We start from the raw sequence: 26972 nt of genomic DNA, 5'->3' as shown, positions 1-26972 counted from the left end.
TTTTTTCTGAAATATTGCTCATCTGATTGTTAACCAAACTATTTTTATTTACATCCTGTTACATGACATCCACAGTAATTTACTAAATAATAATTACCTTCATCTTAAACTGCCACATGCTTTTTACCTTCCAATAAAGATGAAAACATTGATAAAGGAAGTGTTTTTTTTTCTTATTTGTGCTTTAAATAAAAAATCATTCATTTAGTCATATTAAGAAAAATGTCACTGGGAAGGTTTGTCAGTTCGTTGTTTCTGACAAAAAAATAGGGAGGTATATATATATATTTATATAACTTTTAGATATCTATACACGAATTAACGAGAAGACGTATGATCAAATACAGTTTCTCACAGAAATAAAATTATATTTAACAAATTTAAATTACCAAAATGAGGTTTCAGTAAAGATGCATATTTATATATTACAATTACTTCACAACATTATACATGTACAAACCATCCTTCCTGTCCTTTATTTTTCTCATTATTAGTGAATTAGTATGGTATCGTTGCAGTTGCTATTGGCTCAAATGAGACGTATTTTTGAACTTTTATTTGCGTGTCTCTCGATTTAAGTTCTTAACTTGGTATGCATTCAATAATCAAGTGAATGTATATTGTATCACCATTTTTTTCTGCCTTTTTGTGTTCACTGAATGATAAGAACATTTCCGTGAAAAAGAAATACTATATATTTTTACTATTTTCCGGCCTGAGAAAGTTTACGCTATTATTATTGACTGTACTTTTAATACGAAATATAAACTTATGTTTTAATATTTGTAAGGTGTAACTGATTTCTTATTACATATATATTAAAAATATATATGTTTGTTTTAGTTTAATATATTTTAAGAGGTATATGTAACTTATATTATTAAATGCGTGCTGTGACGTTTTCGCTTATTCACTAAATATGTAGAAGATTCTCAAGCGTAAAAATGAACAATGTATACTAGTGATTGCCAGTATTGTTGCCAACTAAACTTTCGAGAACCTCGCATATGCGCCAAGAGGCAGTTTTAATATTGTTGGTTGCTAAAATTAGTATACTATAAACCTTGGAAGCTATAAATGCTTCTCAATCAGGAAATTACAGATATTTAACGAGGAACGTTTATAAATTTCGGATGTTATAAACCATTTAACTTCAGGGAACAAACTTTGTACGTTGGTATTTCTACGATGGCTTGGCTTACATATTTTCATCGGTGAAAAACCCATATGTGTTTAGTCAAGTACCTAGTTAGTTAACAAATGAGCGAACTGGACCGATATCACCAGAAATTCATTAGTTCATCATGAACAATCGATAAAATATCCCGATAGAAGACTTCATATTATTTGTAAGTTTGTATTTGTTTGTTTTTGAATTTCTCGCAAAGCTACACGAGGGCTATTTGCGCTAGCCGCCCCTAATTTAGCAGTGTAAGGGAAGGCAGGTAGTCTTCACCACCCAGCGTCAACTCTTGGGCTACTCTTTTACCAACAAATAATTTTATTGACCAGACTTTATAATACCTCCACGGCTGAAAGGGCGAGCATATTTGGTGTGACAGGGATTTGAACTCTTGACCTTTATATTACGAGTCGAGCGCTCGTAATTGGCTTTGCCAATGCCTGGCTGTTGTAAGTTTGTAAAACTTTTGTATGTGAATTATTATTTTTAATAACCGCTTTATAAGTTGTATTGTTGTTTGTGTATTAAAATATGTCTGTGTTAAAAAAGAAAACTGGGCGTATAAATTATGTTGGCAAATATCATAAATTTGAAATTAACATTAAAATTTCCGGCTATTTGAAATCATAATACATAAGATAACAAATTGGAGGCTTGTCTGAGATAAATCAGAAGACGTAACAAGAGGTATTTCTACTAAATAAGTCACCTGTAAGGAAAGATCGGAAGATCGCCGTGATTTAAATGCATATGTACTTAATATTTGCATGTGGAACTTTTCACATGAAGTCAAATTAACCACCTATATTTCAAGGTATACGTGAGATTAGTTATTTTTTGAAGGCAAAAAATGTCGATATATTACAAGAAAGCGGGACTGCAGCATCATAGTTCATGCAGGTTAAATAACCTGTGAATACATCTTGGTTATTTAACAGTGACGTTATGACTGATATTTAATTAATTTTGCTCATAAGCGATGGTAATATAATTGTGGACAGTGTATGTTTTTTCTTATAGCAAAGCTACATCAGGCTATCTGCTGAGTCCACCGAGGGGAATCGAACCACTGATTTTAGTGTTGTATATCTGGGGTCTTACCGCTGTACAAGCGATTGTAGACACATTAGACTAGCTTGTCCAAAACAGTTATCATAACTGTACCATGATTGTGTATTGTTTAATCGTATCTGTATTTTGATTATGGATTGATTAATCTTGTCTGTATCATGGTTGCATATTGTTCAATCTTGTCTGTATCATGACTATGGATTGATTTATCTTGTCTGTGTCATGAATGTAGTTCTGTCCTCTAATAGCTTGCCCATTTTGATACAGGGTTTAGATGAAACGGCTAAATTAATCTTTCTTACGTAATGACAACATTCAGTTTTCACATTAATTACTAGCGAACAGCCTAATATTTAATTGGTTGATAACAAATAGAGTTATCCTTCTTTAACTAAATAAGGATGTTATGTTTATAAATTGATTGGTTAAGATATAGGCTATTTTCTAAATTAAACACTCAAAATAAGAAATAGTCAAGGCGACGACTTTTTAATAGTAAATCAGGTAGTCAAGCGGTGCCAAAAAAGACTCTCCAAGTAGTCGCTAAAATCGATGACTACCTAATATGACCATTAAATATGAGTCATTTTTACTATTGTGTAGTCGGAAAATATTCAGGTGATGGTGGCAGGGATACCTGGCAGGTAATAAATTTGACTGTTCTATGATAGTCGTTATGACTTTCGTTCGGTAGTCATTCTGACCAATGCTGACTACCTGACGATAGTCTCACTGCCTACCTGCAAACCACTAGAGAGTAGTCATGACCCTATTCGTCCAAGGAGCGGTTATCATTATGACCATCCATTAACAATGGACTGTTGTCATTATGACTATCCAACGACCATGGAAGATAAGTCATGTTGACCTGGTCAGGACCACCTCTGCAAGTCACTGTTAGGCAAAGAGACCATCGTCAGTCAGTTGTGGTCAGCAGAACCATCACTGAGCAGTCAACCCCGCTGCCATCTGATGATTTAACCTAAGTCCCAGTAACCTGCCACCACCATGAAAAATATAAAATGTATTTTAGCAGCACCATTTTTATTCCAAACTGAACACAAGTGTGCATCAATATACATGTACCAAAATAAAATTCAAGATGCAGCAACAATTTGAAAATAAACAACTGAACTTTACATTTGGTTTTTGCAAATTCACCCTGGATCAAATACACATGACAAGTAACTATACCAGATCTAATATAACCTTATGGCTTTGAACACTTTCCTCTTCCTTTACCTTTGGACGTTTTGACAGATTTCCCGCTGCTATGTTTTTGACATTCAAGAGATGAAGCAACTGAAGAACACATCTGTCTGCATCTTTTTCAGATTTGGTAATTTTCCTGGACTCATCATAGAGCTTCAGAACAACTCTTTCAACAAAGTTAAAAATGTTCTCGAGTTTTGTTGAAAATGCAGAGTTGAAGATATAGAAACTCCCTTCATACATAGTGAATACTTCTACAAAATCTTCAGTGGCACAAACCTCAAAGCCATCAACATATAGGTTGAATTCCTGATCACAAAACTGAGAAATTGAACCACATTGAATGTATGTATATACACTCTCAGCAGGTTCCCTAAATTCAGTACCCACCATGATACTTTCACTTTACCAAGGGATACCAAGAATGGCAATATTAGATCAGGCATGTGTGAGGACTGTTTCATAAGAAATGGTAGCATTGGATTATTTTCTGGTGATATGTTTCTGTCCTGCAGGTGAGAATTTACTGAGTCCTTATATTGAGAGAGAAAGTTGGACACTCCTTTTTCTGCATCATTTCCTAGCCGCTTAAATTCATTCAATAGCTGTGCTGGTGATGCCACAGGGAAAGGATAATGCTCTATAAGTTCATTGACAGGAGTGTTGTCAGTGATCAGTTTCCTACAATCATGCAGAGTTTTGTCCATAAGCAAGTCCATTTTACAAAGATCACCCTTTTTTCTGCAATGCAGACGAGTTTTCATCCATTCCTTGTGTTTTTCGGTGGAAGTTTCATCCTCTCCAAATGGCTTTTCACACAAGTATTGCTTTAATCCATATAGCCTCTGTTCTGAGATGTGGTTTGGAGATGGGGTTTCATCTGTTGCAGTTTTCGTCGTTTTCTTTCTTTCTTGGACTATAGGCAATGATGAATCCTTCTGCTTTCTATTATTCTGGAATTTCTGACGAAGCCTCATCCTTCACAGCTCCTGCAATTAGAATTGACAGAATTAGTTCTATTGAGAATGAATAACAAAACTGCCCTGGTATAACTATAATTATTTTAAACAGTATTCCTTTTAAACCACCTTTGGCATTTTACAGGTTTAATCTGAGAAACTGAAAGTCATACACATACTGATTAATAAATCAGTTGTACGAGTTCATCTTGACAATGTATTATCTTTAGCGTCAAATTAGTTGAGTTTCATTAGTTGAGTCATGTTACACTGTATACAAACAAAACAAATATTTAAAAGTATCAAAATAGTATTTTTCACAGCCCCTCCTTGGTAGATATATGTACTTGTGTGTATTTTAAAAAATATAACTTCCCACAAAATTTTCACTTCTTTCTTCACTAATATTGTGCAACACAAAATATGCCGTGTAATTTATTTTGTAACTAATAAGCATATTTCTTGCAGAATACATTTACACCCTTACAAGTAGTGATATGGTCATTCCTGTTATGCACTTCAGGACGAATTTCATTGGGCTCATTGGCTTTTGAGCTCATAAAGTCAAAGGTATAGAAAAAAGAATATATTTGTGATGAAAATACATTTCACAACAAACGTAACATAATGCACATGTTGGGGTGTTAGATTTGGGGCATCTGACTGCTGAGGGTAGCGCTTAAATATTTCATCCACTACTTGGTCATACTGCCTTGAAGTGGGATATCTGGAAAATAGAGGTTGGGTAGGCTATCAAGTACAGATGAGGACATCTGAAGAGATATAATTACACGCTTATAATCAGAAATGGTACACATGGTATTCACTGCACAGCACTTACAAGGTATAGTTGGAAACCTCAGTGTAGACTGCATCCAGAAAATGGAAGCGACCTTCTTTCTCAACAGGCTTCCCTTGCGACAACAGCAAAGCAGTAGATCTAGGCAGACATGACAAATTTTCCAGCTTAAAGAGTACTGGCCAAGGCTTGAATGCTAAGATGCTGACCAAAGAAAATATCAGATAGTTCAAAGAACACAAATTGGGGTTGACTGATTACAATGAAGGCCTAATTGTCTCAAGTGAAAGATGAAACTATTTCTCCAACAGATTGAAAAATCTGTTTGACATTCATTAGGACATATCCTACCATGATGATATGGACTGAATTTGTTCAGTACTGAGACCAGGTGAAGATGCACTCTGCTTGCTTGAAGGCACCTCATAGTTCGGTGGATTGTGGTCAAAAATAAATTTTTAACGGGTCTAAATTTGTAATAAAAAATTTGTTTGTTTGTTTTGGAATTTCGCACAAAGCTACTCGAGGGCTATCTGTGCTAGCCGTCCCTAATTTAGCAGTGTAAGACTAGAGGGAAGGCAGCTAGTCATCACCACCCACCGCCAACTCTTGGGCTACTCTTTTACCAACGAATAGTGGGATTGGCCGTCACATTATAACGCCCCCACGGCTGGGAGGGTGAGCATGTTTGGCGCGACCCTCAGATTACGAAATGCACGCCTTAACGCGCTAGGCCATGCCAAGCCCAATAAAAAAATTAACAATAGTAATTGTGCTATGTTGAATAATGTATATTGAACAATTTTATTTCTTTTTTTTCGGAATAAAGTTTCCGCAGAGTGATTTCCAATGACTACATAAATGATTATAATCACTCAAATTTAAATGGGTTGCGCATTCTTACAAACGACTTACCACAACAGCTATCTTTTCATCAGAGGCTCCAGCATTGGAAACCAGAGAAACGCGCAACTTTGCTCGTGGTTTTGGAATGTCAGACCATTGAACATCCACACAGTCCTGCCAGTCTTCCATGTACACTTGAGCTAACAAGTTGGTAGCATCTACATCCAGATTTAGGTTGCCAGAAATCTTACTGGGCAACAATCCCAGAACATCCACTGACACCACAATTTTTTTTTCATTGTAGGTAATGTGGTAGGATAAAGCCGTCTCTCTGGAATCTAAAGGTATGGTACTGATCAAAAATGCTTTATATGTATACACATGCAGAAAAGTTGTCATTGAAGAAAAACTACAAAACGCCAAAAAGATATATTAAATTTCCATAAATTTAACACCAGCAGGACTGGTATAAATCAGCTAAATAAGTAATTTGGATTTTCCCTAACAAATAGTAGCCTTTAAAAGGTGAAAACAAATATAAGTAGTCTGACCTCAATAGATGGTGATGATAGTGCTGAGTGGTGATTTTGGTGCAAATTTGGATGATACATATTAATATGACACAAGTTCTCTCTGTTGGAAAATTTTGATGAAATGTGTCACAAAAAGGCAGGAACAAATTTACATAAAATATGTCAAATCTTTTGATGAAATTTGTCACTGGAAGGTACACACCAAGTTATATAAAATAGGTTAAAATATACCACTGACTGTCGAGTTCTGTTTAAAATTTGTCATCATTCAATCGCCACGAATGTAGTAATGTAGGATGATCATATTTTCACCTTTGTTCACATGACAAGGAAATAGGTAATGATCATAAAGATTTGGAATGCTCAGGAGTTCATAGCTTCTCATTGGCTCTACAATGTAAGCATGAAGATGCCTGTGATAATCAACAGTTTGGTATCTTTGACAATACAAAAAAGGTTTTCCCCAAGGAACAAAGTAACAGATTACTGAAGAAAATTGAAGACTGTCGAATTCATAGCTACTGATAACCATTGTCCCTGTGTTGTATGTGAGGCAGTTGATTGTACAACCTGATGCTTTAGTGACAAAATCGCCTTCCCCAAGGTTTCGCTCATCTCCGAGTGAATTCACAGGCAATCTGACAGGATTAGTCAGGTCAAGGTCAAAGGCATCTATTCCAAGACATCCATTGCTTTCCAAATGTGAACAGAGTTTATTTTGGTGTTTCATTGCCATTGTTTTGGCTAGATTCCTCCTGTTTTTCGTACGTCTTGCAACATCACAACAAAAAAACCTATGTTTGGCCTCAAATCTCATGGTCCACACATTCCTCAGTGGACCAGATCTGAGGGTCATCTCTGGGTAATGCAAAATAAAATGTCCGTTTGGCTTGAGAGTTCTATTTGGAAATTCCTTTTCATAAAGAGAATGGAACTGTTGTATTACATCATTTAAGAATTCAATGCTTGTATATGACATTGATGGACACTATCAATTCTACCATATCCAGCGGAGCCAACAGAACTTCCCATTTGTTGTTGCCTTCTGGCACTGTATCACCCACCAGTAATGGAAATAACCTTAAGAGACACCAAACTTGCACAGCTTTTTGCTTAATGTGTACAGACCCTCTCAAAATAACAAGCTTAGGTATATTGATTTTATCAGTTCCTTTGTAGTGGAACTCCTTCACTCTGCCTGCAAGGTACTGAAGGCTGAAGTATCCAGACAAGACATACTGATCTATGAGTAAAACTAAAATTTCTGACACCAAGCCAGATTCAAAAAGGTCATGTAATATATCAGGTGGTAGAGCATTTACCACATGAAATTGCTGCAGAACGTTCAGGGGCGATCTTTTTTTAACCCCATATGTACTTGACAAAGTCGGTTCAGTTTCGACCATTGCAACTTGGTAATTATAGGATGCAATAGATCTCTCTGGACATTTTGAAATATCAGTCAACTTTCTTAAATAATCCCTAGTTACCATGCAGAATCTACATGATCTGAGAGCAGAAAATGATTCAAGAAACCCTCCAATAGCATGACTTCCCAAATTATCTGCAACAACAATTAGAGGTGCACCTCCGAATTTGAATGTTCCCTCTGGTTTGATAATGTAAATACCAATGTTTTCAAGAACAAATAGTTCTTCAATCAAAGGTCTCATCGCTGTATTTAGCCCATGTTTTCTTTACATTTTGGCTCTTCACCAAGATTGCTAAGAATATACAATGAAGCTGAGATCTCAAAGCAGGTTCAATATTGCCTAACTGATAGTAGAAAGCAGCATATTTGTAAGCAGGAGCTCGTATTCCAGCCTGGTTCAAAGCTGTAAACTCATCAAAATACAAAATGATTTGAAGGGCAAGGGGAGTTTCTTGCCAGAATGGATGGTTTTTGAAATGTTCACCATCAACGACATCTCTAAGACAATCATCAGCTAACTGGCGAGGATAAACAACCTGGCTAAAAATATCATCATGTTTAAGCAAACACTTCAGAGTATCTAATAAAGAAACATACTGCATTGTGTCATGTTTCCCATCACCATCAATTCCCAGGTCATATACAACAGGTTTTACAAATGACAAATTATCTTCAATGTAAGACTAGAAATTATTGTGGTCAGTGAAATTTTCAATCATGAAATGTAAGTCAATACATTCTTTCTTGCAAGCTTCCATCACTGAGGAATTCCCTCACTGATCAATGTTCTTTTTATGGTTTGGAATAAATGTTCATCTTCGGCAGCCATAATAGAACAGGACAAATTTAAAAATTTACTTGTAGTTTTGTAAGTATTTTTTTTTCATTTTCACGCAGCTGCAGAATTGTTTTAGCTAAGGTTCTTTACTTCTCTGTGACAACTATCTCCTTATTACCATCAGCTGCCTCATCACTGTCAGAGTTTTTAAACCTCTGTTCGATAAAGTACTCAGCACATTCACCACCAGCTTCATTATCATGCATACTCTTAGTAACAAACCATCCATGCTTTTTATTTATATGTCTTTTCAAACATTTGATACTTTTCAATGGTCTTTCACATCCATTAACACCACATGGGACAACAAATCCAGACTTATGCTCATGAACCAAAGAAAAATGTGAAAGAAGCTTGCTAACTTTATAATTACATTTAATGCAAGGTAAAATATTGAAAACTTCTGACTGTTCTGCCATGTTTAACTCCAAAGTTTACCAAACTTCACAGTGTCTATTATAAACTTGAAACGTAAAATGTATCATTTATTTAACTATATTTAACGATAAATTTCAACAATAACAACTAGCAAATGTCGGTCGCCCGCGAACTGACGGTGTATTCTCGGACTTGCCCTCAATCTAGCGAATAAAAACGTACTTCAAAATGCAAATTCTTGCCACAACCCCCCGGGGGTGGCCAAAAACATTCATTGGCCAGACTTCAACCTAACTAACATATTCACCAAATTGGACAGAAATCCGAAAGGAATTGTGGACTGTAGAGTGAACACAAGGAAATCTCTGCATACGCATACGCATGCTGATGCGTGATCCATAGTATCCCTCGATTTTCGTAAGGGTATACAATTTTTTATTATTTTAGCTACACAACTCGGTTGCTCATGACTCGATGCAATATCCCCCGGATCCTACATTTCTCTCACCGGTATGGATTATGGGAGGGACCCAAAGTCTGAGAAAGTTCCCTGGGAGCAAAGGGTTAGGGGAATATTTTGCAGGATCACAGGCCTTCTATTCATAGTGTACGGCCTGGCGCTGGCTCCTATCTCGCATCATTCGATTTCAAAGTATAAAGTTTAAAAATTTAAATACACTTTGTACCTAAAGAGAGTTTTAGATAATTTGTAATATTAAATTAAAGAAACACACATTAAACACAACATATGTTTCACTTTTTCGCTGTTTTCAAATGATTTGTCTTGCCGCCCCCATTTGTAACTCCATTGCTGGCTGTGTCAGTGGATCCCGCCATAATACACACGTCGCATAAAGTGTGAACGCTTTAGCAATTGTAGCTCTGCTGATATATTAAAAATAAGGATTTATTATTTACTTATTATCGTATGTCATCTTTCATTATCAAAGGTCTATAAAATAATAACAGACGAGGTCCTTTTTAATGAATATACAACTTTCATCTGTGTAGCGGTGGCCGTAACAAATCATTTTAGCAGTAGTGTAGTTGGCGCTAAATTTAACAGAGCAGCAACATGGATCATTGCGGGATTTTGATTCTTCCACAGGATATGCATTCAAGATACCAAATATGTGTATTTGTGATGTAAAGACTGGGGATTGTTTTCGATTTCATACTTAAACTAAACTAAACTAACGTGGCAGGGGTTCAGTTTAGAGAGAGAGAGAAATCAGAAGAGGTCTCTCTCCAACCGGGGTGTTCAGGAACGTTGTGGTTCCTCTACGTCCCTTTTCGTGGATTATTAAGATTAAGTGGTGGTTTTTTTTGTTTTGTTTTTTATTTATTTAATAAATTAATTATTGTTATTATTCTTGACTTTTTGGGTGGAGGATGTCTCTCTAAATGTTGCCTTGGGTGGAGGAAAAGGCAGCAGCGGAAAGAAAGGCCGGGACCTGTCCCGAAAGGAAGAAGTTGAGCAGATGTGAACATGAATATGATTCAAATCCAGATCAAATCAAACGGCACGATTCAGGGTCTGGCTAAAGAGTTGCCTAGGCTGGGATCTATAAATCCAATGCCTAAAGATTTTGATGTGGGGGGAAACGGGAGTGCCCCGAGAAAACCCACTTTCACAGGACAGGCGCCGAAAGTTCTGCCTGTCGTGTGCCTTGTATCTGAAAAAAAAAGGGATTCACGTTAATGACATGGATTTTATTTATTTAGATTCTTTGTTGAGTGGATTGTGATTCTTGAAATATGTTGTAAGGTGATATGTATTTTGTTGGTGCACTTGATAATTTGCGTAATGATGCCGTTAGTTTGTTTCTATTTTCTGCTTTTAGATAATATTTGAGAGAAAGTTCTGTTATTCTATCTCTTATAGTTGGTAAATTGCTAATTTGGTGTAGATAATTTGTTGGCGTAAATGATGGTAGGCTGAATGCAGATTTTAATATTCTGTTTTGTTGCACTTGGATTTTCTGGAGTGTGTTGTTTGACATATTGTATGTTACATGACATCCGTACTCTATTAGTGGACGGATGTAAGCCTTGTATATTTGTATAATGGTGTTCGGTGCGCATTTCGATTGTTTACCAGTTATAGTCTTTAGATATGAAATCCTTTTTCTGATTGATGAGTGTATATTGTTTATGTGTTTTTTCCATGTTAGTTTTGTGTCAAAAGTGACGCCAAGGAATGTGATGTTTTTGCTCATGTTAATGACTGTGTTTCCAAGTGATAGTTTTATTTTTTCTAGATTTTTTCTTTGCTTCTTTAGTTTTCTATAGAAGGTGATTGCTTGTGTTTTTGTTGGATTTAACACGACTCTCCACTTGTTGCTCCATGTTGAGACGTTGTTTAGTGATTCTTGTACGCGAGACATGGCCATTACTGGGTTTCTGGAGGTGCTCCAGATTGCGATGTCGTCTGCGTATTGTGAATTGTGTGTGTATGTTAGATTTGTAAAAGGTATGTCACTGACGAAAATTATGTATAGAAGTGGAGAGAGGACTGATCCTTGGGGCACTCCTGCCGTTATATTAAATAATTTGGATATACTTTTATTGACTTTTACTTGTGCTGTTCTATTGGTTAAGAAATTTGAAATCCATTTGACTATCGTGGGATTTATTTGTAGGTGATTTAGTTTGTATATGATGGCGTTGTGCCATATGCTGTCGAATCCTTTTTTGACATCTAGGAATACCCCGATAGTTACTTGATTGTTGTTGTAAGCTTTGTAGATTGATTCGGTGAGTCGTGTGAGGTGATCCGTTGTTTGTCTATTTTTTCTGGAGGCATTTTGAGTTTCTGGAAGGATGTTGTTCGATTCGCAAAAATGGAGGAGACGGTTGGAGATAATTCTCTCCATCAGTTTGCCAAGGCAGCTTAACAGACTGATGGGGCGGAAATTATCTGGATTTGTTCTATTAGTTTGTTTCTTGGGGATCGTTGTTATGATGGCTTTTTTCCACGTGTCAGGGTAGTACCCGGTCGCTAGTGAAATGTTCATGATGTTTGTGAGGTGTTGTAGTAGGAGAGTGGAGCTTTTTTTCAGAATAATATTTGGTATTTGGTCATGTCCGGGGGAAGTATTTTTCAAGTTTTTGATATTAATTTTTAGTTCAGTTATGGTTATTTTTCTATTAATTGAACTTGAGTATGCTTCTAGTGTCTCGCCAGGGAATCGTGGTGAGAATGAAGCTTGGTTTGTATTTATGAAGTTGTTGACATGGTGTTGGTGTTGTGTGTCAAAGTCGACTCAGAAGATTTCATACTTGCTTCAAAGTATTACCTAAATATAAATACGAGTTGTACAAAAACATAGGGATGGATTCACTTCAGCTAATCTAGAAAGTTAAACATTCGTATTCTTATATTGTTTTATTGAAACATAGTATAGGAAAATAAGACATAAACGATTAATATTTACCTGGATTTCTTCTTTCCGTCTTCTGCGCGGTTGCATGGCAATTGTGCAATGTCAGTACAAGTTTCGGTCATTATAAATTCTATAAACGTCATATGTAATTCTCCAATGTGATACAAAATATTGCTGTGTGTGATTTCTCCTCCCTCCCGTCCCCTTTGGGTTAATAGTGTCATCCCTACCTTCGGCCGCCGCTAAAGAGTCTTCACTCCCCCCCACCCCGTGTATGTATTGTTCTATGTGAGCCCCTAAATCCCCCCTCGACCACCTTGAGGAATGATCAACCTCTCTCCACAAATAACACCTACAGCCCTCCTTGCACAAGGAACTCCCGCCTTCAGATAAACTCGACCTGGTACACCCCTCTGGAAAAGAGATAGTCTTGCTCGCGCCTGATGTAGCTGGTTTCCATTTGTACTCGATTTGCGTTGCGGACCACTAGACGAATCGAATGCATTTTTCGAACGTGTAGTGTCAGCGCGAGTGTTAACCATGTGGGGAAAGCTTATTTCATTCATAACTTGGATCGTTGTGGATTGTAATAATTTCTTGCAAAGTTTAGCCCTGGTTACGTTTCAATTGTTGCATTTATGGAACAAAATACATGTATAGAGTCATTTGCTTGAACTGCGCCTTAATGCTATAAGAAACATCAAGAGTGTCAATTCATGAGTTAATGCTGCCTATGGTGTTGGTCTTCCTGACCACAAAGTAGTCCTTAAGATTAGCATAGCAGTGCTGCTATGAAGTAGTCAAGGTGACTGGGAAGTGGTCAAACAGACTGGGGCATGGTCATTCTGACTGGGAAGTTGTCAAACTGACTAACAGCTTAAATTGACTAAGTGTCAGTCAAACTGACTAGTAATAGATCATCGTTACTATTTAATAGTCAATTTCATATCCACGACTACAAAATGAGAGTCATCTAGCTTATTGATACATTTTACATAATCCATTTGACAGCGACCACGATATCTCTAAAGCAAAAAATAGACGTGACTGTGCCCTGGTAGTCGTAATGAACAACTTTTATTTTAGAGTGTAATAAGTGAAGAGAGACTAGTGTTCTAAGTAGTATCCTCACAACACGAGATACTGTCGATAGTTGTGAGAATAATAATAATAAATGGAATAATTTTTTAAAAAACAGCTTTTGAAACATCAGAAGTAATATCTTCAAAACACAAGCTGAAGAAACGGCAGAATGTATAAAAATCCAGTTCAAATCCTTCCTAAGTTTCACACAGAGCCGTTCTTTATTTACAGCTGTTAAACAGATAAGGACAACTATCAGCAGCAGTTACCACTCTTATGTAACTATTCTTAACCGAACAATGAGACTAATTAATGTAGTTAAAATACTTTGCAGTTAAAAGCATGGAATTTGTTCAGTTGTTTATTGTAGTTTGTACCCGGGGCCATCCTATTAGCAGCCCTCAACGCTATCCACTAGACAACACCTTATGTTTCCACCAACTTAAATAATTTGTAGGTCTTATATAAGTATTAAACATTTGTGTTATGATGTAATCAGTACAGGTGTTTTCCTATTGTAATATTTCTTTTTAACTTAAAATCACAAAAATCTTATTATATGTATTGCTTATTAACGTAAAACATATTGTTGTTCATCTATTCCAAGTTGCTTTGTGTCTCTGTGTAAAGGATATTCAAATTCATAGACAGTTTTATTCATCATCCTCTCTTTGAAAAAAAAAATACTTAAAAATAAACTAACAAAAACACTATATCATTTCATTAAAAGCTTTTACGTTATGATAATTTCAAATCTATTTCTAATCTATCAAGAGTTTTCTCTTTAAATTAATATAAATATATGTCTCTACAAAACACATATCCCGTCTACTTTTTACGTAAATAAGTGAACAGAATAAAAACGAAAGTAAATCGTTAGTCACAATTTACAGAAATGACTTTTCCTTAAATGTATCCACACGGACAGATGATGTTGTTATGTAGTATCAAATAAACTGAATTAAATAAAACTGTAAAAAGTGTCAAGTTAACCATTTTACTAAATATTGTTCAAACATGTTTTTTGTGTGTTTCCATAATGAATTTTAATGACGATAGGTTAAATTGTTTATTCCAATATTTTTTCTCTTTATAAACGATTTTACTTTTTAATTGCAAGTAACATTTGCAAATCTAAACTATCAGTTAATTCAACATGTTAAGTTATAATGTTTATATCACACCACCAACCAGTAACATAGATCAATCTTGTGTCAGCTTTATACTTGCTTTCAACCTATTTGACTAGTTTGAATACTTTCAGCCAAAATAACGCATAAGATTAGAAACTATGTCTAAAGAATTGTGGATAGTACTTTAATAGAAAGATTGCGAAGTTTTAAGATGGCTAAAGATCACTAAAGCAGCTTCGAACTTCTGCTATAAAAAGGCTGTGTCTGTTTGTCTTTGGACAAAACATGATGTTTCCCCATCATGAATCCACACAAGAAGACTTCATAACTTTAATAATAAACATCACTAAACACTGCTGTATACTTTTATTCCCATACATAATACAACAATTCAGGAGATCTACAAAACATAAAGCACAAGACACACCAAAGAAAATAAGTCAGCACAATAATCACAACAGAAAGTAGATAAAATGCATGGACTTGGCCTTGAGAAAAGGTCAAGTACAAAGTGACCCTCCAATATCTTCAAGACCGAAATGCACTTTACCCTTCCAGATATATAAGGCTGAAACTCCGATAAAAGTCACAGACAGAAAAAAAGACAAAAAGATCACTTTTAGTTAGTCCATGAAGAAGAAATATTTCCACTTTGAAAGTGCTCGTTTTCATCATGCCTAAGCGGTTTCCCGCTAGGACAGCGGTAAGTCTTCGTATTTTCAACGCTAAAATCAGAGGTTCGACTTCCCTCAGTGGACATATCAGATAGCCCATTGTGGCTTTGCTATAAGAAAAACACACACACAAACATCTGTCCAATTGTAGTTTACAACAGCAGTTATTGAGAGTTTTCACTTGGAAACAGGTAGGATACAAAGAACTACTTCATTCTCTAACCGCTGTATGTAATAGTTTGTGTTTTTCACGTACTAAGGATACGAAATAACTTTTTTAAATATAAAATTAGATTCCTGTTTGTGTTATCTTATTATATGCTCTACTATTTTATATAAAAAAAAGTTGACATGATATTCATAAGATATTAAGAGTAATTACTTACCAACTAATTTTTTAACACATGCCGGCGAGATGGTTAAGGCACTCGACTCGTAATCCGAGGGTTGCGGGTTCGAATACTCGTCACACCAAACATGCTCACCCTTTCAGTCGTGGGGACATTATAAAGTGAAGTTCAATTCCCGCTATTCATTGGTAAAAGAGTAGCCTGTTGGTGGTGGTGACTAGCTGCCTTCCCTCTAGTCTTACACTGCTAAATTAGGGACGGCTAGCGCAGATATTCCTTGTGTAGCTTTGCGCGAAATTCAAAAAGACAAAAGAACCCCTCTAGTTTTATACTGTTATATTAGGGACGGCTAGCGCAAATATCCTTCGTGTAGCTTTGCGCGAAATTCACAAACTAAACTTCTGCATGTCGCCTGAAAGAAGTTTCACGATCTTCTTTGTAGTTCACAATAGCCATTTTATGGATATGTTGAAAGTCTCGGATTTCCTCCGAGGTGGGCCCCCTGTACTTCTGGAGTTATCAGTCAGTACAGTTGTAGATCCAGCTAGCTGCAAAACAGAGGGATTTGTATTATAGTTTGGTGTAATTACTTAGAGTAAGGTAACAGTTTTCTATATTCTACGGAAACAAGAATGGTACGTTTTTATTCTCTGACAGTGAGCGTGGAATCAATGTTTTATCATGTGTTTTATTTTGTTGGTTTTGTATTTCACGCAAATATTCTCAAGAGCTGCCTGGTATTGCCATTCTTAATTTTGAAGTGATAAATTAGAAGGAAGGCAGCTGGTCAACACCACTCATTGTCAAGTCATTGACTACTCTTTACCAATGAATATTGATGTAACTGTCTAAAATGAACACGGCGCTATAATCAGGGTTCAACAACAACAACAACAAATTAGTAATAACGACACTTAGAAATAAATTGAACACTTATCAAAATACAGTTAATAAACAAGTACCTCAACATTTTAGACCATTAGAATGAGATTAACTATAACTTTATAACGACTTCACGGCTGAAAGGACGAACATCTTCGGTGATGTAAATCCAACCCTGCAGGTTGCAAATTGAGCGCTCTTACCACAAGTACTTTTACTATTGAACTCTACATAACGACGATTATTAGTAACTGTAGATTAATCGATATGACAGAAATGATTATACAAGATGCTATGTTTTCATATAATACAACATATAGGCATAATTGTATTTGAAGTCTAAAAAATAACAATAAATATGTATACTTGTATCTAGAGACTGATTTTGATTAAACCTATTTTGCGTTAATTCTCTTTCCGTCATTCCTTATTATATCACAATGATTAATTATTTATGAATTGTAAATTGAATGTTTTTTCCAGAACTGTGTACACTAGAATGAAAATTGTTCAAACAAATGATATAATAAAACAAAGGTACACCGAGGTTTACTGATTCCATATCATGAAATTTATTGATGTAATAATATATGTCACAACGAAAGTTGCAATTTACAATGAACATTTGATATAGAAAACTTCACGAACTTTATTCACATGTGTGTAGGAGCGAGTGGGATCTGTCCTTCAAAATCCAAGTGTTTGGGCAAATTGTTTCCTCGATTTGGGCAAAATAAGAAAATACAGTAATTTCATTTTAAGCGGGTAAGAATCCTACATACCAGCGTGTAATTATACTGCATTTTATATTCGAGTGATTGAAGTTATTAAACGATAATGACAGCTTACACTTAAACCAATAAGCAATATATGTTTACAAAACTTGCCATGGCGCTTAACAAAAAAGGTATGTATGACTGTTGCTGCTAGTCTATGTATTGAAAGTATAAAATGAAATGTGTAGACAATAAAACTGTAGAAAATATTTGTTGATTTTTTTTAATTTAGAGTTCCAGTTGATTAAAGATGTTTGTTTTTCATTTAAAATGTTGGTGATATAACAGAAAATAGCTTAATTCAGAAACGATTTAAGTTGAAAATTGAATCGATATTTTTACTTTCATGATAAATTTTATGTACTTCTCTGTAGACTAGGTGATCCGAAACTACATCTTTAGGTTTATTATACTAACATTCATTACACTTATAAGGTTTCACGCCCTCCCTTCTTACACCCTTATTACTAAAGTCGGGACGGGTAGACAGTAGTCGAACTGTTTTATATGGATAACTGTATTTTGGCTTTTATGACTCTTGCTATTTTGAGAAATCAAGCGTAATGTGGCCCACATTCATTGATTTTTGTATAGGTTAGATACATAAACCGAACGACACACTGAAATTGTTATAAGTCCCAGAAAAATTAGAAATCTTTCTTAGTTAGAGCTTTCAAAACATAGAAAAAGTCATATATCTGTTGACTTTATAATATAGGGTGATGTAGAAATATACCGCCATCACTTTATAATTCCCTGTCGTTACTCTGATGTTTTGAAGTCATGTGTTTTATCTGTTTCGTTTTTCTTTGGTTACGTTCTCTTCTGTTACAGCGGCATGTCTGTGGACTTACACCAGTGTAATCTTGGTTTTGATACCGGTGGTGGGCAGAACACGGATAGCCCACTGTGTAGTTTTGTAATTAACTCCAAACAAATTCTCTTTAATTACAATATTTAGGTTGAAATGTTATTAACCTTGGAAAAACATGTGGAAGTGATATTTTTGTGACACTACATAATGATATCAAACATAAACCTTTGGAATAACTAATTAAGAGAGGATCTTTAAATAAATCTCCATACTACATGAACTTGCATCGTCTCGTATTATACTACAAATTGTGCAAATATTCTGTATGAGGTTATTTGAAGATTCATGAGAACATCTGTATTTTATGTTACATTATGTTAAACAAAAAACTACTTCTGATTAAGCTTGTAAGTCGTATAGGCAACAACGTACCAACATAAGACTGAAAAAAAAGACTGGAAAATAAAGCAGTATGCAATTTTTTAATTTACCCTGTAACAAGCTTTTCTGTCATCGGAACGAAAGACTTTCGTTTGGGACTACAAGACACTAATTATGACAGTTGCAAGTGGGTACACAAGTCAACTAAAACAATGAAATTTACAAGTAAAGCAAGGAATAAATGATAATGAGTCCAGTTCTACGCCAATAACATCGATTACATAAAAATTTATACTCTCAGTAACTTATATTAAAGCCATAATATTTCTAACCCTATCAACATTACTTATTTAACTTTAACGACTTTTGCATTTAACATTAAATTTCTGCCTGTTAATATTATTAGGAAAAGGTGAACAACATTTAAAACTTAAATATAGTCTTGCACGTATAGATAACCTGCCATTTTCTGTTTGTATGTCTTCGCTAACTTCGGAACTTCGCTAAAAGAATTAAAAGTGGAAAACCTGGAAAAACCTGAAAACCTCTGGAGAAACCTAGAGGTCAAAAATAGCCCTGATGTTTGAGGCAGTCACACTTTTGGTCCGGAGACATCATTTTTATATGGTTTGGCAGCATAATCCATTCAAACTCATGGGAATATACTATGATGTGACTGGTCCAGCAATTAGAGTGGATTCGTCTTCCTTTAGTGATTGGTTTCCAGTGACTAAGGGATTAACATTACATAATGTGAAAGGTTATCTGTGTATACAGTTTATCATACAGTATAGTTTATCTTAAATAAACATTTTTTCCAGCTGAGTAGTATGAGATCACATCTCACATCCATGAACACAAATCTTTAAACTTACGTATCCTTCTAGTTAGAATCACTTTATGTGAGAATCCTTTCCGTTTTCACTAATATGCAAACACTGTTATTTGTTCTTGACACGTTTGTTTATCGTTCATCTTTCATTGGCATTTCACAACTATCATTTAACAAATGTTTGTTGTACATAGCTCGTCAGTAAAGACTGAAACGTTTGTTTAATATTTCACAACACGGCCATAAGACTAGTTAGCCTGTGATAAAGTATACTTGAACCATTTGGTTATTTTAGGGTGTTTTAACTCCAAACTTCTGCCGATAACGTTATTCGTTAAGTTACATTAGTTTTGGTTAATTACTCTTTTTGCCATATTTCAGATTGTTCTAACTGCCTTTATTAGTCTTACTATTACTACTGAACTTTCTCTAGACTTGTCTCATAGACTTATAAATTAACGTTTTCTGTACAAAAGTTAAAGAAAATAATACGAAAAATAAGTAAGAAAAAATTATAAAGTACCCAACTTTTTTCATAACAGAGGATACTGTATGAAATAGTTAACGGACATTTAGTTGCTGAATGGAGTTGATAACAACACGATTAGTTATCCACATGTTGTGTCAACAACTGGAGCTGTGGTGCAGTTTCTAGAGGGTATAGCTAACGTACAATACGCAATAATCTGATCAGAACAAAGATGTGATTGTCTATCTCGGGAAAGAGCACCAAAGTGTCTAACTGGGAGTGAGAAGGGCGAGCAGAAAAGTGTTCTTGTGTTCCATAGTTAAGATAAACTCTGTTTCTTCTTTATAACTACTTTCATTAGTACTATTGACTGGAATATCTAATATATATAGTTTTATTTTTAGTGTTCTACCTTGATTATAGAAATTAATTTGTATTGTTAGCTCAGTATAACATGTATTAAATAATAATTTCAGTTTCCTAAGCTAGTCAAACTCGTGAGATATTACTGGGTTTACTGAAGAAAATACTGTTACAAGCGAGAGTATCGAACTCATGGAACAATACATTCTAATCTCCGTAAATAGAGGCGTAAGAAAAATATACTTAATTGATTGTACTGATGGTGGCAAGGTTGATTTTTATTTGTGCTTACTTTGATAGAAAGTTATTGATATTTATTTAGTGAATCCTTTACATTGTTTAATATATGTAAAAATAGACAAGATGAGTCTCACGCTAAGTGTGATTGGATTTAAAATTGTTTAAAATAAAAATATGCAATATTAAGTAAAAATACACAATATTTTGACTTGCTGTCACATTATGTGTGGTTTAAGACAAAAAACTATGCGAGTCTTCATTTTGACATTAAGTAAAAACTGTGTTGTATACTAATTTAAATTTATAATACATCATATGATATCTCATGTCCTATGTTAGATTATTAAAATGACATCTCACCTGGAACTTCCGTAGTTGAAGCTGAACTGTCATAATGCATATTTGTACAGAAACAACTGGCACGTTACCAGACGAGTGCAACAAAACAAATTGGAATTTAACTGCTGTTAACGATTTTTTATGTAAACCTTGTTGTCATAAGCAATGAAATTCAACAGATCCATAATTCAGATTTCAATGGAGTTCAGATATATCTTTAATAATTGTTTGTATAAAGAATTTCTTGCTATAATTCATCGGAAGTATTTGATCTTTGTTGAATTAACTAAAACTAAAAAGGAAACACTTTTTCATAATTTTCTATACAAAGTAAGAAAGAAGTGAGACTAGTATGTTACACTTAATTCTCTCTTTCGCGTATCGAACTAAGCCTCATATCACAAACATCTGAGCCACTAATGCTGCAGATAAGAAACCTTACAGGCTGAAAGGATAAAGAAAATCCCCAAACTTTTATCAATAAACGTTAAGCTTTATTCATGGCTTGTTTGCTCAATAAGGTTGGCGTTAATGTGTTAAAATAATGTTTTCCCATCTTTTCTCTGAGATATTATTGGCTTGTCGAGACTTAGAAAAAAAAAAAGTATTTTAAGCGCCGTCGAGTTTCACACATTCACAATAACATTATGTGACAATATTGTCAAAATCCTAATATCAGTGCGGATCAGTGACAAAAATATCGACGAACGATCTAGAGCTGTGTGTGTATCTACTACTCACATTGGTAACGCTACCTGATGGAAGAATTAGCTGTATATCTGTGGAATGTCTATTTCATTTTACTACGAAAACCAAAATTTTCAGGTAAATTGTCTTTAATCAAACTTAACTCAGGATATCAAATGGATAAAACACGACTTGTTTCAGTTGCTCTATTGTAAACGACATAAACTTGTTAAAGTAAAATATGTTTAGTACAATTACAAACTTACAAAATCTTCGGTAGGTGAGTTTGGTTACGTCACGAACATTATTTCTTTCAGTCGTGTACTCTAACACGTTCTGTTACAGTACAATGCGACAAAAAAAGGTATGTTTGGAACAGTTGAGGGCATCAGAAGGTCATATATCAATGTGCAAAAGGAAATTTCATTTTAGTACAACTGAGTGCAATGTGAAATAATACTTTGGTGTGAGGCAAAAACGGAAAGTTAATTTTGATACAGACGATAAAAAACAAAAGACAAGAGCACAGATAATGTTGGTTTAAATAAGATATACTTGTATGTAGAATTTCACGCAAAACTACTTAAGAGTTATCTGCAATAGCCATCTCTACTTTGAAAGTGATAGAGTAGCAGGATTTGTCATCAAATTATAACGTCCCCACAGATGAAATGGATTGAATATTCAGTCATCTGACCGAATTTGAATCTGTGACCGGGCGATTGCAATTTAAGTACCCAAACTACCAGGCCATGTTTGGTTATGTTCTCTCAAATAAAATGAAGTATTTATGACTAGTATAACGGTGCTTAAGCGGCTGCGAAAAGCGTATGTAGGAATTTTCCCTTTGTAATGTATAGTACTATCTACATCCTCCCATGCCTTACGTGGCCTGGTGGTCAGTGCATTCAACTAGCAATTTGAGGGTCGTGTGCTCAAGTCCTCACGACTCTGAACAGGCTCGCCCTTTCAGCCACGAAGGCATTATAATATCATGGTTAATCATGCTATCCATTGGTAATAAATAAAGTGGCCCAAGAGTTGGTGGTGGACGGTGTTGCTAGCTGCCTTACCTCTAGTCTATCACTGTCAAATTAGGGGATGGCTAGTACAGTTATCCCTCGTGTAGCTTTGCACGAAATTCAAAATAAACCAAACCCTCCCTTACGCATATAGTGACGTCTTCTGTACTTGTCTACTCCTAATTTTATTATTGCATTTATAATGATAAAAGCTCGTGTTTGTGTGTGACTGCCATAACACCAAGGGGAAAGATCCTGGAAACCTGAAATTTTGCACTAGGTGGACCCTGGGGGTGTGCACCTGGGTAATAGTACTTATCCATGCGCCTGCGTAATTTTTTATGAGGCGCGGTAGAGAAAACCACAAAGAAAAGAACATGTGACCGCCATATCTCCAAGAGGAAGGAGCCTAGAAACCTGAAAGTTTGCACCTGTACTAAGAGAATCTGAGAGTGTGCACCTGGGTATTATTACTTATCCTCAAGTGTACTCACATGTGTATTTTTAATGTGACAAGCTCGTGAAAAACCATATAGTGACTACCATAGCCCCAACAGGAAAGAACCAAGAAACTTGAAATTTTGTGCACATACTAAATTGGACCCAGGATATGCAACTGGATATTATTACTTATCCACATGCGTGTGCGAATGCACGTGTGCATCTATTTATGAAACAACCTAACAAAAAAACCACATCGAATAGTTTAGTTTGTTTTGAATTTCGCGCAAAACTACACGAGGGCTATCTGCGCTAGCCATCCCTAATTTTGCAGTGTAATAATAGAGGGAAGGCACTCGCCGCCAACTCTTGGATTACTCTTTTACCAACGAATAGTGGGATTGAACGTAACATTATAACGCCCCCACGACTGAGAAGGCGACCATGTTTGGTGTGACGGGGATTCGAACCCGCGACCCTCGGATTACGAGTCGAGTGTCTTAACCACCTGGCCATGCCAAGCCACATCGAATAGAAGAGTGACCACCATAGCCCCAAGAAAGAACGTAAAACCTGAAATTTTGTACCTATACTAAGTGTACCCGAAGGTATGCACCTGAGTATTATTTAACCTGTTCACGTGCGCGCAAATATTTTTAATGAAACAAGGTAACAAAAACTCACAGCAAAGAAGTGTTTCCTTATATAACAACTTCTAATAAATAGATAAGCCGGCAAATTTTGGTAACAATGCACACCGGCAATGGCTTTTGTGTCATGTTGCTTAGCAAGAAAAGTATACAGGACATACTTTTATGCTACAAAATACATACATTGACATGTTCATCTAGATTATATGAACCTAATAACCCAAGCGAAGTCGGGTACTTGTGCTAGTAGCATAATAAAGTTGAAAAAGTTTCTCATACACGCTCATGTGTTACTCTTTCAATTATATAGATTTCCATAAGCTGCAGGTCTGGGGGCTTATCACGCTAAAAATCAATTTTCGATACAAGCAGTAGGCAGAGCACAAATAGTTCTCTCTATCACTTTGCGCTTAAACCAAATAAGCTGTGTGTTCCGTCTGTATTCTTGTTCCTCGTTTATCTTAGTGAATAATATATTTCCCAATTTATCCCCGTGTTTTATCTCATTAGCTCCACTTGTCCTTCGTTCCTCAGTGGGTCAGAGGTAAATTTATGGACTTTAATAATAGAATCCAGAGTTAGATTCTGGGACAAATTTATAATATCGTCCTCTGAACAAATGTTTGGTTTAATTTCCTAGCTTGAGTTCGAGTCACAACACACGAAGGAAACACTTCTCGGTTTTTCTCAATAACATCATCATCCTTAGCTGAAACAGTGATCGGCTCACTAACCACCTTGGGTTCGGCAACAACTTTTTCCTCAGTCAAGTTGTTTCCCAACAATAACGATATACACCTACCTGGCAGAATAAGTCTTGCTCTAATCACAACTGATCCCTAAATTAGGTTTGATGTTAAGTAAATGTTATAAAGAGGAACATTAATAAAACCACCCTTAATACCCTGACCTATAACGGACTCAACAGTGGCAGTATACTTTTAACGACAATGATTGGGCCATTCCAGTTCCAGGTAAAATACGTATGGGTATGGAATTAGCAGGGTCATTTGTCAAAGACACAGAACCAACAGATATAAAATGTCTAAATTTCGCCCTAACTTCAGCCTTTTCATCAGTAGCCATCTAAACAATATCGGGTAATCTGATGAAACTTCGCCCGCCCATATATGGACAGAAAAAAAAATGGGTGTTACTTCCTTTTCTTTTTTCTCTTTCAAACTCCAACAATTGGACATAACTTGTGTAACGTGGTCGTGAATTGACTTGCAGGCAGGCCGAGTGGGTTGTTTTGGCTTAGCCTTTCGAGTTTCAACTAATACTGTCTGCTGTTACGTGAAATATTTATTTGAAGTGATGGCTTTACAGTTAAAACAAATAGACTCGAGACTAAGACTTCCAATAACACTTTTTATTTAAGTCGTCAAACATTTAATATTTACATACATGTATATATATATATATAATATCTATCTTTATTCATGTTTATCATAGGCAATCATTTTAACTTTATTGACATAATGACTAATGTTTAGGCCCGGCATGGCCTAGCGCGTAAGGCGTGCGACTCGTAATCCGAGGTTCGCGCCCGCGTCGCGCTAAACATGCTCGCCCTCCCAGCCGTGGGGGTGTATAATGTGATGGTCAATCCCACTATTCGTTGGTAAAAGAGTAGCCCAAGAGTTGGCAGTGGGTGGTGATGACTAGCTGCCTTCCCTCTAGTCTTACACTGCTAAATTAGGGACGGCTAGCACAGATAGCCCTCGAGTAGCTTTGTGCGAAATTCCCAAACAAACAAAGACTAATGTTTAAAAAAACAATAGCATTATAATACTTACAGATTGCTTGGACGAGAAATGACGTTTCTACTAACAGTAAGAGACATCTTCTCTCTTTTCTCTTGAAGGATTAGATCGGAATGCTTGGTAGAATTTTGAAGATTTTTGTATAATCTGGTGTCTGTTATAGAACCTTTCATACTAGTAGAGAGGCGATTTGTCGGCCTATTCATAATGCAAAGTGCCAGCTCGCTTCCTGTTTATGAATTTCTAAGCTCGTTAGAATGCGTCTTCAAATGGTCGAAGTTTCTTTCCTGTTTACGAACTTCTAAGTTAGTTAGTTAATCAATTACTGGAAACAATAGCCCATGCTGTACCGTCGGTCCACTATCCAAGGTTCATCCTGGTTCATCATCCAAGTTTCATACCACCTTTTAACCTTGATAGCATTTATTTTTTCCAGTCTAAACACATAGCGGAAGTTTGTCAAGAGCTTTCTCTGATTCTCTGTCGTAAATAAGTCTTTCGTTGTCCTTGATAGAGTCAGTTCTTTTTAAACTAGATATCATTTGATCACAGAGTAACAACTTTCTTGGTATGTTCTTGGAGTTGTCATTGTTCTATAAACATCATTGCTTCCTAAACATATTTTATCATGCTTTATTACTTCCTATTTATTAAAATAATTATTCGAGGCATCCAGATATCTAGCGATGTCTCGAAAGAAAAACTTAATATTTTCTTGTTTTTGAATTAAGCACAAAGATACACAATGGCTATCTGTGCTCTGCCCACCACTGGTATCGAAACCCGAATTTTAGCGTTGTAAGTCCCTCGACATACCGCTGAGCCACTGTGGGGGCAAATATTTTCTTCTATCAAAACTATGAAACAGTAGAACTCAAAACACATTGTTTTGCAATAACTTTAGTTGATAGATTAGTTATTTAAAGTTGTCGAGGAGTTTCTGATGCAAAGTTTTATTCCGCGATTATAATAGTATGTCAGCAGGCCCGCCGACAGGGAAGCAGTGGAGGCAACTGCCTGTGGACCTGGACGAAAGAAATTTGGTTATACAGTAAAACCCACAAAGCATCTTTAAGCTATATTTTCATTTAATCATAAAAAGCATAGTTTTTGGCTTTTCTTTCCATATACAATCTTGATTTAAAAATAACTGATACAATAACTTAAGTAATAATTAACAAAACCTTTTTACTTTATATATTTAATAAATATTTGTTGTTACTTTATCAATGTTTTCACGTTTTCCTGTGAATTAAAAACGGCTGCGTCTACGATTTTGACTTGTTTATAAACTCGTTGATGTTCTAATTTGGCCCGGCATGCCCAAGCGTGTTAAGGCGTGCGACTCATAATCTGAGAGTCGCGGGTTCGCATCCCCATCACACCAAACATGCACGCCCTTTCAGCCGTGGGGGCGTTATAAAGTTACTGTC

At 35.7% G+C, this 26972-nt stretch overlaps 1 protein-coding gene across 5 annotated transcripts; it reads right to left on the bottom strand.

Annotated features, from left to right (window-relative positions):
- Positions 1 to 3279: 3279 nt before the first annotated feature.
- Positions 3280 to 26306, bottom strand: LOC143235183 (uncharacterized). Of its 5 annotated transcripts, XM_076473086.1 has the most exons (4): positions 25573 to 26025; positions 15914 to 16425; positions 6140 to 6408; positions 3280 to 4455 (listed from the first exon to the last, which is right to left on the bottom strand). In XM_076473086.1, the coding sequence occupies exon 4, from the start codon at positions 4441 to 4443 to the stop codon at positions 3721 to 3723; it is 723 nt and encodes a 240-aa protein (XP_076329201.1). In that variant the 5' UTR covers positions 4444 to 4455; positions 6140 to 6408; positions 15914 to 16425; positions 25573 to 26025; the 3' UTR covers positions 3280 to 3720. The 5 variants fall into 5 exon arrangements, 4 of the variants coding, with proteins under 4 accessions (XP_076329201.1, XP_076329203.1, XP_076329202.1 ...); XM_076473088.1 differs by lacking the exon at positions 6140 to 6408 and having other exon boundaries at positions 25573 to 26033; XM_076473087.1 differs by lacking the exon at positions 15914 to 16425.
- Positions 26307 to 26972: the final 666 nt, after the last annotated feature.

The sequence above is a fragment of the Tachypleus tridentatus genome, chromosome 12, assembly GCF_004210375.1.
Source record: "Tachypleus tridentatus isolate NWPU-2018 chromosome 12, ASM421037v1, whole genome shotgun sequence".
Classification (NCBI taxonomy): Eukaryota; Metazoa; Arthropoda; class Merostomata; order Xiphosura; family Limulidae; genus Tachypleus; species Tachypleus tridentatus.
The sequence above is the reverse complement of the archived record's forward strand: the minus strand, read 5'-3'. Positions and strand labels throughout refer to the sequence as shown.

Bases quoted from the DNA above. Each gene is read 5' to 3' on its own strand.
- LOC143235183 (XM_076473088.1), bottom strand. From the start codon at position 4,443: ATGAGGCTTCGTCAGAAATTCCAGAATAATAGAAAGCAGAAGGATTCA.